Source organism: Dermacentor variabilis, chromosome 4 (assembly GCF_050947875.1).
Source record: "Dermacentor variabilis isolate Ectoservices chromosome 4, ASM5094787v1, whole genome shotgun sequence".
In the NCBI taxonomy this organism is placed as follows: domain Eukaryota; kingdom Metazoa; phylum Arthropoda; class Arachnida; order Ixodida; family Ixodidae; genus Dermacentor; species Dermacentor variabilis.
This window is the reverse complement of record NC_134571.1, coordinates 97,241,537-97,258,632: the sequence shown is the minus strand read 5'-3', so window position 1 is coordinate 97,258,632 and position 17,096 is coordinate 97,241,537. Positions and strand designations below refer to the sequence as shown.

The 17,096-nt window shown below is 41.9% G+C and overlaps 1 protein-coding gene across 3 annotated transcripts in view; it reads left to right on the top strand.

The window, feature by feature from the left end:
* Pss (phosphatidylserine synthase 1 homolog l(3)77CDf) overlaps nucleotides 1–5,445 on the top strand; it is a 31,860-nt gene extending 26,415 nt beyond the window's left edge. For all 3 annotated transcript variants that reach the window (XM_075689905.1, XM_075689902.1, XM_075689903.1), the window contains one exon: nucleotides 2,216–5,445. In XM_075689905.1, the coding sequence (XP_075546020.1) occupies nucleotides 2,216–2,386 (171 nt within the window). In that variant the 3' untranslated portion in view covers nucleotides 2,387–5,445. The remainder of the gene's footprint in view (nucleotides 1–2,215) is intronic.
* Nucleotides 5,446–17,096: the final 11,651 nt, after the last annotated feature.

The following is a 17,096-nucleotide window of genomic DNA, read 5'->3' as shown; positions in this document are numbered from 1 at the left end:
TGCGTGGCCATACCGAAAGCACGACTTGCGCGCACCCGCACCCCAATGTACGAGAATATGCAAACCAGAACTGAAGGGGTAATCGCAACCCAAAGCAAAGAAAAAGAAAACTGATTAGGATATTTCAACTTTGGCTGCACCATGCTCTTGTAAATGCGATAGTGGAGGTCGTTATAAATGATCTCCTCCTTACATGCCTTGGAGGTAGCAGACGACGCCGTGTGTGGCCACGTGATCGAGCACCGAGAGGCAAACAAGTCTAGCTGTGCCTACCGGTGAGCTGAAACACAAATTAAAGTGACTTTAGGTGACTCCATAGAGTAGGCAGCACCTCTCAACAACCAGTGGTGTCAAATACGCGCACAGTATCAAACACAAGATAGGTGCCATACGTGTATGGCACCGATATAACCGTCGAAGGGTTAAGGTCTTAACCCTCAAAGAGTTAAGAAAGCTGTATCGTTCATAAAAAGCCATGATAGTATATACTGTCACGCGAGTTTTTATTCTAGAATATTTATATGAAAACTTGGTGCACAGTACTGCCTTGTTCTTGCTCATATTTCACAGCATGCTTGCATAGCGAAAATTTGCATTGCTAATGAAGCACCTGACATTTTTGTCTTATCTGGCACTCGGGGGAAAAAGCACGCTTCCATGGAGACGTGGAGTTTCGCTGTCTGTCTAGTACGAACCAGGCAAACGATTCCAAGTTTTATAGAATAATGAGGACTGAAAAATGCTGCCTTGGTGCAAAGTCTGGGTGAAGAGAGTACCATAACGCGCTAAATCTTTTTTGAAAATTGCTAGAACAAAAACGCAGGTCTCTGCAAGTATGCACACGAACACCACACACAATGAGCGAGCAAGCATCAAGTGCTTGCGAGCTTTCTATACAGAAAGGCGACAATCTTTCTTGGCCTTTTTTGCTCTTTCTCTAAACTGATGACCACTATACATGTTGCACTAAATTTCGTTTGTACAAGGGTGAATTAGAAAGTCTTTGCCCCCTATTCTTCATTAGCCAAAACAAGGTATATACAGGTAACTACAAGTATACATACTATTCTATGTACCTTCCACAATTTTTCCACATAGTACCAGTTCAGACAGTTGTCCCATCGCAGCAGTAAATTTGAGATGCCCCTGTGGTAGAATTTGTCCTTCTGACTGCGATTGTCATTCAAGTCCTCGCGGCTTTTTGCGAACTTGCAATACCTACTCCTCACACTTATCAAAGCGAGACACCTTTCCCCGTATGTGCGCTGCATTTCCCTGTCGATTTCCATGGGCGTTCATTCCTTGCTCCATAGAAAATGAATCACACTTCGTTGCTCATATACCGAGGACATGTAAAGCACAACTGCCATCTTCAACAACCGATAGCAGTGCCTTGCCACGGAGCTGCCGGCAGATAAAGCAGGGCCGGTCCAAGAGAGGTCCACTGCTGGGAATTGATATGTTGACCTCGAATTTGCAGCCGTAATATAGCAAAAAAAATATAGGTGCAAAGACTTTCTGATTCGCTTTCGTGTATACTTAGAATTAAGCAAGAAAAGGCACAAAACAGAGCACATTACCTGCCATTGTTTCCTTCTCGTCTGATGTTCCAGATCCAATCTTCCCGCTGTTTTTTTTTTGGGGGGGGGGGGTGGCAAAGTTGTAAAATTCTATACCTCTATGCCTCTCGTTATTCATAAGGCATGCTGGCACACAGCATGTGAACCTGACCATCGTCAAGAAGGACTGAAGGTTGATTCACTCTATAAAATATATTTGATGTCCAGCTGAAATGCCAATACAAATGCTCCGAAAGTAGAGACCAGAGGCGACGGTGACCTCTGGGACCATAACGCACTGTGCAGGGCTGCCACAGCGGTGGTGTACTGGAATTGCTCATGATATTGGTTTATTGGCTGCTGCTTTTGACAGCTTAGCAGTGTAGCCTTTATTATGTATTTTTTTCTTCTTTTACACCAATTGCTCACTGTGTGCAACCAGCTAGCTTAGATGTGTGGTGTGCTGGCACCACTAGCATGTTGTATTATATCTCATCGGCAACACACGGTTTTCCTTCTACTTTAAAGTAGATTATCGTGTTCTGTTGGAGCATTGTCAGGGCGCTGTTTGTCTTGGGCTTTATGGCATTCCATCATTGTTTTCTTAATAAATTGGCATTGATAGTCTAACCTGTAATTTTGCTGCTTTTGTTTAGTATCACGATGGTGAGGAGGTCACTACAGCGGACAATTTGACTCAACTATGCGACAGCAGTGCTGCCGATGCAACCGCATATGAGGCCGGCGATGCTGTGTTGAAACCACCTTCGTCAAATGAGCGCACCGTTCAGCGACGCAAGCAAAAACATGTGAATGGATCCCTGTAAAGCCAGTGACCATTGAATGGCCCTTTGCCCTTCAAGGCACTTGCCCTTTAATAACCAAAGAGAATGCATCCAACGCACATTGTTGAGACAGCTGATCAACAAAAGACTTGTTTGAACTGCTCAACTCAACCTTGGACACTGTGCTTAAGAACTGTGACCGTTATCTCTTCCTTAGGCTTGATTTTTTATTATTACCTGTTGTGTGACAAGTGACTTGTGTGGAAGAATGCTGTTAAGGTTGCAAGAACTTAAGTACACTGGCATATAGGAGGCAGATATGGGTATGCCCGTTGAGAAAAACCTTACCTTTTTCTAAATGGGGAAAGGGGGCAAAAATATGTGAAATAACTTTCATTGCACTTTAGGAAAGCGGGAGTGTATTGCTTAACAGTTCTGTAACATACCCTCGTCACAAAGGGTTAAGCTTGAAAAGCTTTGTTCATGGTAGAGTAGCTTGTCTTATTTTTTGTTATTGTTGCAGCTTTAGTTGTTACATGCAGGAGAGTGAACATTACCGCTGTCCTTGCTCTTCCTGTACAGATTGAATTACTACACAGTCATCACTTGCCATAATGTGATCGAAATTGACACCGTAGAAAATGTATGTTGAAGTGTTGTGTTGTTGGGGGCTAGTATCGTTGCCGAGTAGCATAATCATCAAGATGTATTTTCTGCTCACGGTGTTGAAGAGCGGAAGTGTTCCTTGGAGAAGTGAACATGCAGAAGTGGCAACATTCCATTGAGGATATCAGTTGCATTTGGGGTAGAAAGAAGGGAGCAGTCATGGAAGCAGCATAAACAAACTCATTTTAGGAACAGGATGCAGCTTCCCTGCTTGAATGTGATGTACTAGGTAAACTGCTCACTCTGATGGTGACCCAATTTGCTGAAAATACCCTCTGGCTTATATACTCCCATGAAGAGGTGTTCTTTACAAAGCACCTATAGGCTGTCTTGCTAAACAAAGATAGTTATTTGATATTGTGATAAACTTCAGATAACCTGAATGAGATTTCAGCTGTCTGGTTTTGTTTATGAAATTTCACTTTATGGTGGAAGATGTCGCTTTATGCAACCACACCTGTTCATTGGTATACACCTATCTTTATTGAAAAAATAAGCAACAAACAAAAATTGAATCTCCAGTTGGCATTCTGCTGCGCTATAGTCAAACTTCGCTGCTGCACCATGAAACCCTAACAAAAGCTCTCCATTCCTAGAAAGAGCAATTGTAGGAAGCCACTGATGGCTACCTTGATTGGCCTGGATAACTGGAGTCAGGGTAAGGCTCAGTGTACATTGAAGTACCATGAACTTGTCACTCTGGAAGTGCAAGGGATGTCACCATAGATGTCTCATTGAGAGACTGCAAAACTGTGATGTCAGGATATTTATGGCATGAGCATGCCCAAGATCCAAGAGACCTGTGCCAAAGCATGGAACTGCTTTTAATGAAATGTTGGCTGGAATGAGAAGTGTTAGCGTGCAGTTTACACACAGCAAAGCTTAACCAACCAACCTCTGTTAAGTTTCAGGTGCTTGGCAGTGACTTGGTCAGCATCAACAAGAAAATCAGGCAATGCACTTTGCTAAAAATTTGAACAGATTTAAAATCTGTATGCTTACATTGCTAGATTGGAAAAAAGAAAAGTTTTGCACACCAGTGTGTGTAAACGCTTCACAATGTAACACCACACACAAGGGTGTGACGTGTGTAGGCCAAGTGGTGCATGCAACTGGTTTTAACATGCCCACATACAAAAAGTTGTAAGATAGGTTGGGCACGTTGTTGTGCTGTTTTGATATTGTCTTGTGGATGTCATTTCAAGACTGCAGCCATGGCGTGCTGTCAGTAATGATTTTCATGCAAATATGCATGCCCTGGAGTAGCTTATCACTGGGTCTACCATTGTCTTGTGCATGTTTGTGGTTGGAACACAAGTGTCTTCGTAGAAAAAAGAAAAAAACAGAACAAACAATTGAGTGCCATTTTTCACCTAGTATAGTGTACTGGTTATGAGGTGAACACGAAATGTACAAAAGAGTGTTTTTGTGCATGCATTTGCTTTAAAAAGAAAACTTATCTTGGAATGACTTGGAGGGTTTCTTCACAAAATGGAGCTTAATTGCCATGTGCACTAAATGTTCCCAGCCAATTATAAAAATTAGATGTATCAAGTCCCTGCTTTGTTTCTGACCTTGGTGGTCTTCCACTGTGGTCAGCACTTGGCTGATCTTCAAGCAGTTAGGCAAAGCGGTATTCCTTATGTAAGATTCCTCAAGACAGCCTTCTTTCTACACATGGCATTCTGCCTTCAAAGAAGCTGATTGAGCAACAACAAAGCATCACTGCTTGGGCTGTGCTTCTTTCCTGTTCACGCTTCTGGTGCAAGACCTCTGGCATCAACAGTGCTTTGAGCACAAGCTTGCCAGCTAATATCAATTGTCCATGTACATATATGGGCAGCTCACCTGCTGCATATTTCCACTCCCATGCTATGTTGTCATGTCCTATGATTGGGTATGTCGGTTTCGAGCACCTTGTGTGTTCTTCGGCAAAGCATGTTGCTGTTTGGCACCAGCAACTAAATATGTTATCAAATGTTGCGGACTTGTTTGAACACAAGGAAGCACTGCAGGTACCTCACACTTGTGATGGAGTCAAAGCTAGCAGCAACAGCCCACTCGTATACTTCTGTCATGTGTCTGCAGTCGTTGCCACATGGTGTCTCTATGTTGCCACTCGGGTCCTGACAATGTCTTGCTGTTCGACTCAAGCGCACACTGTTACTTGTGACATGCTCATAGTCAAACCTCTGCCTTTAGTTCTACAGAATAATTTATGCATGGCCGGCAGTAATAGTGTCTTTCACATTCAAAGAACTGAACAGTAGTGTCGCTCACTGAAAAATATGTGAAGGTTGGAAAGAATTTGACTGCTGTTCATGCTTTTAACACCAGTCTATTGTTTCTTTTGTCATTTGCGTGTGTAAAAGAGAAAAATGATGCAGACCCTTTATTCTCGAACAAGAACAAATAAAGAAAAGTTATTTATCTGCTGTGGAGTATGTTTCTGCCAATGCCACTGCGAACTTGGTGCACGACACTGTTTAGATTTGATGGCTAATGAGAGCCACATCTGCTGTATTGATGTGTACCATTTTAAACCAACCCTTGTTTCACTGAATTTAAAGCAGTTTCTCTTGAATACTTTACATTTTCATTGCAAGTGAAAGAGGTTATATGTTCCAAATGGTTTAATGCTTTCTGCATCTGGGTTTCTGCAACAAGAACTGGAATATGGTAGTACAGCTAAACTTGCATAAAGACCATACCCTAAAGTCTGGAACAGAATATTTGACAAAACTGAAGATGAAGCTCTGAGGCTTGGTTACTGCCCAGCCTATGTGACAGCTCATGAACCAGTGAGTTATGCTGTACAAGATTCACATGAGCTATTCGTGGGGCTTTTGGTTGTCTTTCAGGATAATGGCCCCTTCGGAAGGATTCTCATCAGCACTGCATCTCCACACTACTCGGGGCTTTCTTCCTCGCACCTTTCTTGTGTGCATACTCACATTTGCACAGAATAGATAGATGCAAGAACACATTCCACTTTTCCTATCAGGTGCCTTTTGCTGCATGGCACAGAACAGTAGGCGTGAACGTGTGGCAGATGGAGACTATGCATCAGGTTGCTTCAATGTGCCTATCAGAGGCGGCACGAGGCTGGTGACATGCGACCGGTTTGCCGTTTACTTAGGTCGCTAGCTTTAGGCCACCATGGATTCCACCAATTTTATTACACTGATAGGCCAAGAACTGTTTTCTTTGTGCTAGCAGTGATACTGGCATGCCACAAAAGGGCTAATTACATATGGCCTGATGAAACTGTCAGAGTCTGTAGTTTGAAGTGTACTGTATGTTCTGCTGAGACTACTGTATGCACCACGGTGTGGTACACTCAGAGCTGCTCAGCAGGAACTCTAGTTTTTGTGCACAACACTCATGCCAGCAGTGGAAGGCAGAACGCTGCCCTGACTACGCTGCAGAGCCGATTGAGTGGTGTATGTGAAAGCGTGTCGACTTGGCTTCATTGTTTTTGCAGCTAAATCCACTCCGGTCTTCTTTAGACATCCATGTGTTCTTTGTGCATGTGCCATCGATACCATGACAGCACGATGGCAGTGATGGCATGAATATGCCTCGAGTGCCCATATAATATTGCTATCACAATAATAGATTACCTCTTCTTGTACCCCACATATTGCATTACAGTCACTCGGGCGTTGTATCGTGGCCTGTGAGCTGTAGTTAATGCAGTTGGTAGTATTGGTGGTGATAGGATTGTGCTATATGAGCGCTGGGTTGCATCAGCTGATTATGCGTGAGCATGGACTCGCGTCGGTGCAAAATGGGAGTAATAAGAAGATTTGCATACAAAGGTTAGTTATTGAATGGCTTCTTGGAATTCGAAGCAGCCATTCAACTATTGTCTGCCTATCCAATGATAGGGAGACGCGTTGCACTCATTCGAGCTTGGTGCAAGGACATTGAGTTTATAGTTATGCCGCTGGCTAACCATTTTACAAATAACCGTTTTACATCTGCTTTGTTAGAAAAAGTGTAAGAAGCGTTTTATTTTTTGATGGTCATTCAACAGAACTCGGGGCCTAACATACACATACAGTCCAACCGTGTACTCTCACCTTTCCATCGGGGCACAAGTACATGTCCTTTCCCTTTCTAGAGTGTAGGTGTTTCCATTTCTAGAGTGTAAGCTTTCCATTTCTAGAGCGTAAGCTCCTGGGCAGGTTCTCATTATGGGGTCCGTCACCACAGCCAAGTCGCCTGGCATAATGGTGATGCTTAGCTAATAGTGGCCGTACCATAGTATGTTGATTAATTTGAAAACAGAGACCTGGAAATTACTCCTGACCCACCACTATCCTACGTATGAAACTGGAATCCTTAACATGATGCCAACACCTTGCCGATTCTTCTTCCCACATGCCGCTTATACATCTCTGACCTTTCCTTTTATTGCGATGGCAATTATACAGGCACTCTGGGCATCTGTTCTGTTGCTGTCGGCACCGCCATACTGCCATGTTATCGACGGTGCATGTGAGGCCCACGTGCGTAGGGTTAAAAGGCCTCCATAGACTTAAGCAACACACATTGTGTTTAGCTGCATAACTGACCTAGCCAAGTGGACGCACTGCCACGATTTGTTTAATCTGCTCTGCAGGGGAGCCAGGGCAGTGTTCTGCCTTCCGATGTTGGCATGAGTGTTGTAAGCAGACACATGGTTAATAGACCACACCGTGGTGCATAAACTGGTGTAAGTGGAATGAACAGCACATCTCAAATTAAAACCATCTAATTCTTTCCTTGGGAACTGACAAATGCCAATGGTTTTCCATCAGTGCTCCTCATGATGAGAATGTTGCGAGATGCGCAATAGCTGCCAGGGTGCTGTTTCTTGTGTGCAGCAGCAGTTGCCTCGTGCTGTGCCATGCCAACATGATGCCTCCACCTATATTGTTACAACACCGTACAAGAAGCTAGAGCACTGGACCAGCCCTTGCTATCGCTTCCTGTGCTTCGACCATCTGCCATCACCATTCCGCAAATAGTTTATTAGAACTTATTGATCAATCGCTGCAGCAGTGACATGTGAACCTGGGGGGTTCTCTTATTCTCTAGTGCTTCTTTAAGTGGTTTGTCAGGTACTTTTTGCACATGAATGTGCGAGAACAGATCACACAGCGGTAACAGGCACCAGTGTGCCTGCGCTCATGGCGCCGCTGGTTGCAGGGGTCACTGAACATCCTACCACAGTGACGGCATGCGAATGGCCGCTCTTTTGTGTGCACACGCACATGCTTTTCCATGTTGTTCTTGCGCCTGGTCTGGTAGCCACACGAGTGACAGCTGTAGTGCAATCCTGTAGCAATGCCCTGCTGTGGCTGTGGCTGCTGCTGCCGTTCCCGAGGGAAGCCTCCTGAAATGTACACACATTCACTCAGTTCTCTTCGAGAAGCAGATCGTAAACGCATCTCTTCAGCGAATAAATTTGTGTACAACACTACAAAAAGGTGATGATGCGAATAGAAGTCTTTTCAAATGTTCCTAGTTCGATATTTAGATGACCAACTATATTTTTTTACACCCCCAAGGCATTGGCATGGCTTATTCTCACTAGATTATCATCACCGCACCCCCGGGCGACCCTGGGGTTCTTTAATTCACGATACACCTATATAGTGAGCATAATGAAGCTTTTGTGGGAGACCAACACAGCATTAAAACAATAAGACTATATTTAAAGCAGAAGTGCAATAAATTATGGTTGTGGACCATGACGGATAGTGGAGGGAAGAATTAACTTCAACCAGAGGTAGCTTTGTCATAAGTTCTGCAGATGGGTATTTGGTTATTGCTTTCTGATGCGAACATCGCTGCGATGGCAATTGAACGTGTTGTCATGCTTAGACATCACAGTGACATTTTTTTTTAATAGATGATATACACAGTCACAGCAATGGTGACTAAGTGCTTACTAACATTGTCCATATGTCCATGCACGTGTGTGCACATTTGCAACCTGCTTGAAAAGTGCGCTCTCCACAATAAAAAGCATTGTGTGGAGAAATCCACATTACTGGCTTTTTTTTTTTTCTTTTTTTACAACGAAGCTGTCAATGGCTAGGATCTGGAAAAAAATGTGTCTGAGACGTTGACAAAAGCAAATCATCATGTGGTCCGATCCTGGTGATAGTGCAGAAAGAGTCCAAGCTAAATGACACATACCCCTGTAGGCTCAGGGACCTGTAATGCACCCTTGAACTACCCTTGTCACACGTGGGACCCAAAGAGGTCCCAGGCGCAAGGGTAAGGTGTTTTTGAAAAAATGCTTTGTACAACATATTCAAAAAGGACTGTTCAAAAAATTCTTGCCTACAACTGCGCAAACGCCCCAGTGCTACTGCTTGTGCAATCATCATCGTCTTCTTCTACAGCTGGCTCCGTTGTGCAAAAATCTATCATCGTCAGCAATGGCTCGAGCATTGTCATCTTCCACGGCTCGCTCTGTTGCCACTCATCATTCCAGTGTATAATTTCACTTCTCTCCTCTCGTAATGGGGAGGCTGCGTTTACAGGGGCATGAGCCATTCATTATCTTACATGATGCGACTGTGTGTGCGTACCTATATCGCCATGATGACCGCAAGATTAGGAAAACAAATATGTTCATACCTTTGTTCAATATTCTGGGTCACCTCTGTGTTGTGCGCTAAACAGCTTCGCTGGTCATCCACCTTCAGAGAGTGGAATGGCACTGAATTTCTTTTTGTGATGTTAATGGGGATGCTGAATGCTGTTGACTACAGTGGACTGCCTAGAACACTTTGGTTACAGGATGCTGCAATGGAATATGCTCAAACCATTGTTTTCATGGTGACCAGATTGGCATATTCAAAAGAAAGATCTGCACTTTTTTTCTCACAAGTACAGCTGATGTCGGAATGTAAAAGTGCTTATAGTTACTTTATTTCTACAGATGCTGGCCATGAAAGGCGAACTCCACTGGTAAACTCCAGTCCTGTCTACAAAAAAAAAAAAAGACACATGTTAATTAAAAATTAAATTAAATTATGGGGTTTTAAGTGCCAAAACCACTTTCTGATTATGAGGCATGCCGTAGTGGAGGACTCCGGAAATTTCGACCACCTGGGGATCTTTAACGTGCAGCTAAATCTAAGTACACGGGTGTTTTAGCATTTCGCCTCCATCGAAATGCGGCCACCATGGCCTGGGTTCGATCCCGCAACCTTGTGCTCAGCAGCCTAACACCAACTTCATGTTAAGCTTGGCAGTAACAGTGCATTACGCTTGAACACTGGCACAAGCTTAACAGCCATCAATCACATATATATTGTGCTGTAGAGCATATAAACATGCAATACCATGGATTGGCTAGCACAAGCGAATTGGATCACATTACAATTGCCCTTTCACAATGTTTTCTTTCATGAACATTCAAATGAGTGCTCTAAACAATAAATAAATAAATATATATATATATATATATATATATATATATATATATATATATATATATATATATATATATATATATATAATTTTTTATTTTTTTTCTGAGGACTGATATCTTGCTAGCTCATAATTCACTACGACTACTGCGCTATAGGAAAGCCGTGGACCCAAGAAAACAACTCTTTAGCACATTTTAACATATTCACAATGACCTTAAATGTGTTTACTGTCTTCGTTGCTATTCTGTTATGCCCTACGTGAAGTTACTGTGATGCATACTATATGCACACTAATGCATATCTCCTGTGTGCTTCCTTACTGTTGCAGCATGAAATACAAAGAAATCAGTTTTGCTACAATCCTCTAAGAAGAAATATTTTATAAATAAAACAGAAATGTTGGAAATGCTTACAGCATGCTAACAGGTCTTTGGAAGGTGAATGTAACAGCAGCAAGCCAGAGATGGGCACAATGTAAGCACACAGAATTCTGCACATTTTCAAAATGCCATGTATATTCTATGCACACCATTGTTTAGACATTAGAGTGCATAAAGAACAAACTGAAGGTCAGGTCAGACAGACAAATAATAAATCATCATCAATATCATGCTGTATTTCGATAGGTGCAAAATGCAATATTACTTTTGTGCTTGGATTTAGGTGCACATTAAAGAACTTGAGGCTGTCGAAAATTAACCAGAGCTCTACATTACAGCCTCTCTTTTAGCCCCAGTGTTGTTTTGAGATGTTCTTCATAAATGAATGAATCGATCAATCAGCTAACTAACAAATGTGCATAATATTTAAAATTTGGCTGATACATTAATTTCAGTTTTGCTTAAACATTCAAAAAGGTACCCACTCTTATACACTAATCAGACGCCTACTTAGCGCAAATTCTGGATAATTCAAATCAATTTACTGCATAGCTGAGGCTGAATTAGCAGAAGCTGAATGGGCACTTTCAATGCACTTGATAACAATATCGTTTTTAGTAAAAATTCCACAGTGAAATGTTAGTTATGTTTGTGATAACCTGCTTTTCCTGCCAGAAATTATTTCCTTGCAGAAATGAAGGGAACTAAATAAAGAAAGTGTGCTTTGCCCTTGGGCCTTCAACTGCACCAATGCAATGCCGTACTCAACTAGTACTTTGCTTACTCGATAGTAGCCATTTATTTTTGCAGCAGACATCTCGGCACCACATTACCCAAGTTGAGACTCAAGTTGAGGTAGTACAATCAGAGCAAATGCTGCTAGTCATGGACAATGTTGCATGCACAGCTAGAAACACAATGGGGTGGCGGCACAGATCCGTGTTTCACATGTCCACTACTAGTGTGTAGTGCCTACTGCATGAACAACAGTAACATGAGTCAATCACTGCAAAAACACTATTGAAAACATGAGCAAACATGAATACTGAAACAGAGCTAAACTTAAACATCAGCAATATGTTCACTAATAAAACTTAATATGCATACAATAAGCACAGCCACTTGGTGGAAAAGTGTATGCATTAGGTTAGCTCTTCAACCTGTCTGCCCAGACATATGGAAGAACAGCAGCAACAGTTCACCAAAAACTCTTTATTCTAGTTTCCTGATGCAAGTTCACCTTATGTTGGCATTGTGATTTGAACTGTGTTTAAGCACAATAGATATGCAGTTGCATAACTTGCCACATGTATAACAGACCAATTTCTCTTAATCATACACAATGCTAACAGAAGCAGTGTAGGAGTAAACTTGAATGAACTTGCTAGGCCAGCCTTTAAAGAAAGGAAGTACAGTGATGTCACACTGTATTTCCTTGCATATAAGTTCATCCAATATTATCAACATCCCACCCTTCAGAATTGTAATTTTAAGAGAAAGCATTAAAACATCCACCCAGTACACACATAACACAGCAAAGTGAAATCATTTTAAGGCAGGAATTTAATCTGCCTTTAATTGATTGCAAAGCATCACTGTCAGAGGAAGGCAGATTAAATTCCTGCCTTCCTCTGCCAGTGATGCTTTGCAATCAATGGCAGCAGTACAGCAATGGCAAATGCAGTAGTTAAGCTTAAAAACTGTTCCAAAATAACAAGATACTCAAGTTCAGGTTCTGCCAACCAAATTTCTGCCAGTTATAAATTCTTTATTCTGAGACTCATTTGCACCTCTTCTTTGGTTTTCACTGTATGTGAAGGAACATAACTTCAAAGTCAGAGGTAATCATGTTGACTGCTCACTTATAAGCAACAAATACAGAACATTTGGCAAGGCCCATAGATATGCTAACCACTACAAACATGTCAGAAGCAAACTGTTGTGCTAAGTACTAATTGTTATGGCCAGTCAGTAATGGACCATGTGCCAAGGTTTCTGTGAATTATACAAACAGTACGTAAGCTCTGGGCCAGCAATATATTTAATTTCTGCATTCCCCTTAGTTCACAAAGGTATTGTGTGTCGTCCCTTTCTTACTGTTTGTGTCAGTGTGTGCTGCTCGAAACTATCTGTGCTGTTTATTATTGCAGTAAAGACCATTCCCGGCATCCTTACTTAATGGCTAAGTATTTTCTTGACATTGGTTCTAGAGTTGCTGATGGTACAACATTTACCGATGCTGTGTGGTTGCAGTAATGTCCCAGCTCAATCGACGTAAGTGTTTTTAGCATCAATAGCAGCATGTGGGGCCTCTTGCGTTATTCTGTTATGTTCTATAGACTACCTCACCACAAAAACATACTTATTGTGTTAATTAGACCGTACTAATTATTGTAAATACCTGATGTTACCAAAATGGCACAACACTTTTAAATGATAGCAAAAGAATGCTAATGCTTCGCAACATAGCATCTGAGGTGTGCAGTTGTATTTGAGTTATAAAAGTGAACTGAAGGAGCAGATGACTGAAGGAAGCATTTTTGTTACTAATATAATTTCTCAGGCTATGTTATAGTCTCTGCAATGTTTTCGTTCATGAAAAGAAAACCCTAGTGGAGAATCGTGCAGCTTGAAGGCTTTTAGTCCGCATCTTCATAGCGCTCTTTTCTTGTAGCGCCTTGTCCGTCGTACATGTTCCTCTTTTAGTCCGCATCTTTGTAGCACTCTTTTCTTCATGTATGTAAAACCAACTCGCCCACATCAAGCTTCTGCAGCTTGAGGGCTGCACTAGTGTCATGAGAGAAGTTCTACAGCAGAGGAGACTCAAGTGCTGATACACATGAATTGTAGTTTCTTGCTTGTACCACAACAGTTGCCTTTTCTTTCAGTAAAGCATAGTGACCATCGTCACTGTATTTCCTTCAATGAAAATGAAACAATATGATGGGTAGAAAAAACGCGGGGTCCTATGCCAACAAAAGTATACATTTAATAGACATTTTGGTCCCCACATGGGAGCCTTGTTCACAGTACCACTGTGAACAGGGCTTCCTTGTGGGAGCTGAGACGTCTATTAAATGTATACTTTTGTTGGCCTAGCACTCCGGGTTTTTTCTACCTATATCACATTGTTTCACCCCAAAAAGCTTAAACTTCAAAGAAGAAACGGACATCTAATAAAGCTGCAAACAGTGAGAATTCAAATGCCAAATATAAAACCTTCACCTTTGCAGCAAGAATTGATGCGTTGAGCATCAACATGATATAAGTTGTCTGACTTCAGCTTTGTTCTGTAGCAAGCGGAGGTAGACAGCCGCACTGTGTACCATTGTGCACTTGTTGAGGGTGGATACCTCTGAAAGTTACGTAAGCAGGCGCATGCAAGGGCACAGAGGAATATATTTCACTGCTTCAAATGTTTGACACTAGTGCAGCTAAAGCCTGTTTAAGGTTCCTTTAATGAGGTTGCATTACAATTAAGCACTGCAATGCATTACAGACTAAACTGAGTGGTGGACAGTTGCGTGACTGACCTGAATTGAGTAATACACTAATAGCGAACTGCACTGGCAGGTATAAAGCAACCATATGAAACTTTGTGTGGGTGCTCAGACCACGCTTAAAATTCACTAATGCAAATCTGCCAGAGGAACACACTGCAAGAGGTTAAAGGCAAAGGAAGGTTAAATGCAAATGTTAAGCCAAGCTAAAGTGGCAAGAGCTAGAGCAACAAAATTTCTAAAGCGGCACTTCAGTTGAGAAGCGTTTTTGTAAAGAATAAAATGATGTAAATGTAAGGCAGGATTGGTGCCTTCAATGGGAGAATATTAAACCAGTTTCCTATATATAGGACTTCGGTCCAATGTATAACAGGTAAATAGCAGTTCAATTAAAAGAGTTGCAACACAAGAGAAAATGCAGCTTGACTGATATTACTAAATTTTCCTTCACAAGAACCTGTTGATCCATCATGCTTCTCTGTCAGCACTACTTGCTGGAACACAGTGCCTCTCTTTTTGGTCCACCAACTTAATGTGTTAGTGCTCAATGATAATCATCTATGGGGCTCAAAGTGCCAAAGGCTGCAGCTGTGAGAAACTCCCGAGTGGGGGCCGGGCCTCCAGATTAAATTTGATCACTTGGAGCTCCTTAAAGTGCGTCTCATATTTAGTGCACAAGTATAGTTGCATTGCACTCATATAAACCTGTGGCTATAGCAACCGAGAATTGAACCCATGACCTTGTGCTCAGCAGCAGAATGCTGTAGGCACTGAATCACTGCGGTGAAGTGCTCAGAATAGCGTCACCTCCTACGCTGCCAGTGCAGGGCAGGATCACCGTGCTGCAAAGATGTGTGGATGACATATCTCCACAAGCTCTTCTCGTGTGATCTTTGGCACTGTGCTGTCTTAGTGACTAGGCCACCTGTTTACTCAGGACTGTAATCAGTCATTCTAGCCAGATGCAATACCTGCCTTTTGCAATCCCTTAAGAGGAAGTTTTACCTCGGGCCCAACTCCGACACGGCCTATTCAAATACACGCAAAACGCAAAAACGCTTTTTTGAGATGACCCTTAGACCGATTTTAATGAAATTTGTTGCTTTTGAGAGAGAAAATTGAATTCTAGTGACTATTGGCGGTAGAATTGCGATTTAGGGCCTTAATTTCTTTTAAAGAATTTTCAAAAATTTGGCAGTTTGAAAGAAATAGAAGCACGAATTTTACAAATTAATAGCTTTGCATCAGACACAGATATCATGACTCCGTGAATGGCATCCACTAGATCATTCAAAGCGGACAAATTCAGTATATCAATTTATATATTACGTGAATTTGTTACGTTGTGTACAAGGGTTCTGCAAAAGCTGTAGTTACACATTAATAAATTTTTTTGAAATTCATGTGTAACGTATCAATTTTGTCCGCTTTAAATGTACTGTGAGATGAAGTTCACAGAATTGCGACATTTTTCATTGCCGAGTTACGAAGTTGTAAACTTCATAGTTTCGTTTTCTGAAAATTTCAGATTTTTGCCAATTTTTAGTAAAAAACTGACGACCTAAATAAAATATTTGAAACCAACAGTCACTGGATTGTAAGTTTTTCTTTCAAATATTGTCAAGTTTGGTGCCGTGGTTGCCGAGAAAAACGAATTTTTCTTTTACATGTATGTAGGCAGGAGGGCCCGTACTAAAGCTTCCTCTTAAGCCGTAATCAAGTGATATAAATGCACTGTATTTTTTCATGCAGGAACAAGCCATGCACATACATGAGCATTGTGGCTCATGTGCATGTCATTGAAAAAAACATTGTGACATTCTTCAGGCTGTTTGAATGTTTCAACATGACAGAACGGCTTCAATTAATTAAAAAGTGAAACTGAAAGTGACTCAGCATTTTGGGGATAACAACAGCATATGTTTCTACAGAGTTTTTTAATTTGTGCATAAAAACAGCTTGCACCTTTCATCAAGCACACTTAGATTCATAGTCCATTCTAAAATAACTAAGTCCACTTGCATAGCAGTACAACAATTTACTGTGTGGCATTTTGGTGATGCCTTGTCACATGTTTGTTCAGGTGACCCCGCTGCACAAAGGACATGGAACAGATGCTGCAGCGAAATGGTCGCTCGCCCGTGTGAAGGCGCATGTGCGAGTTGAGGCTGCATTTTTGAGAGAAGCTCTGAGGGCAGTAGTGGCATGAGAATGGCCGCTCGCCTGTGTGGATGCGCCTGTGTGCTACGAGATTTGATGGTTTGTGGGTCGCATAATCACACTGGTGGCAGTGTTGGAGGAGCCCTTGCAGTGATGTTTGGTATTTGACAGTTGCTCGACGTCCCGGGCGATTTTTTGCTGCATGAGAAGGTAAAGGCAGGTCACCAGTGTGCTACAAAAACCACGGAATAAAAGTCACAGCTGTGAACATTTAAAAAGACACAAGAGCCTGCGTTAGACTAACATTATGCTTTAGCTCTACCCATTACAAAGACTTGCATGTATTATGAAAGCATGAATTAAGAGAGACCTGCCAAAATCTTGCATAGTAAGGGATAGTAATCTTTGCTGCACAGCTTCTTTCTTGCTGAAATAATAACATGCATACACTCAGTGGTCCAAGCTCTATCATAATGTGCTGACCAATGCACCAGATGATGCCTGCATTATACTGCAGGATCTACATACAAGACTGCACAATCTGCATGATGCTGTGTGTGATATGCTGATAAACTTAATAACTAAAATCCAACAACAGTTTAGCACA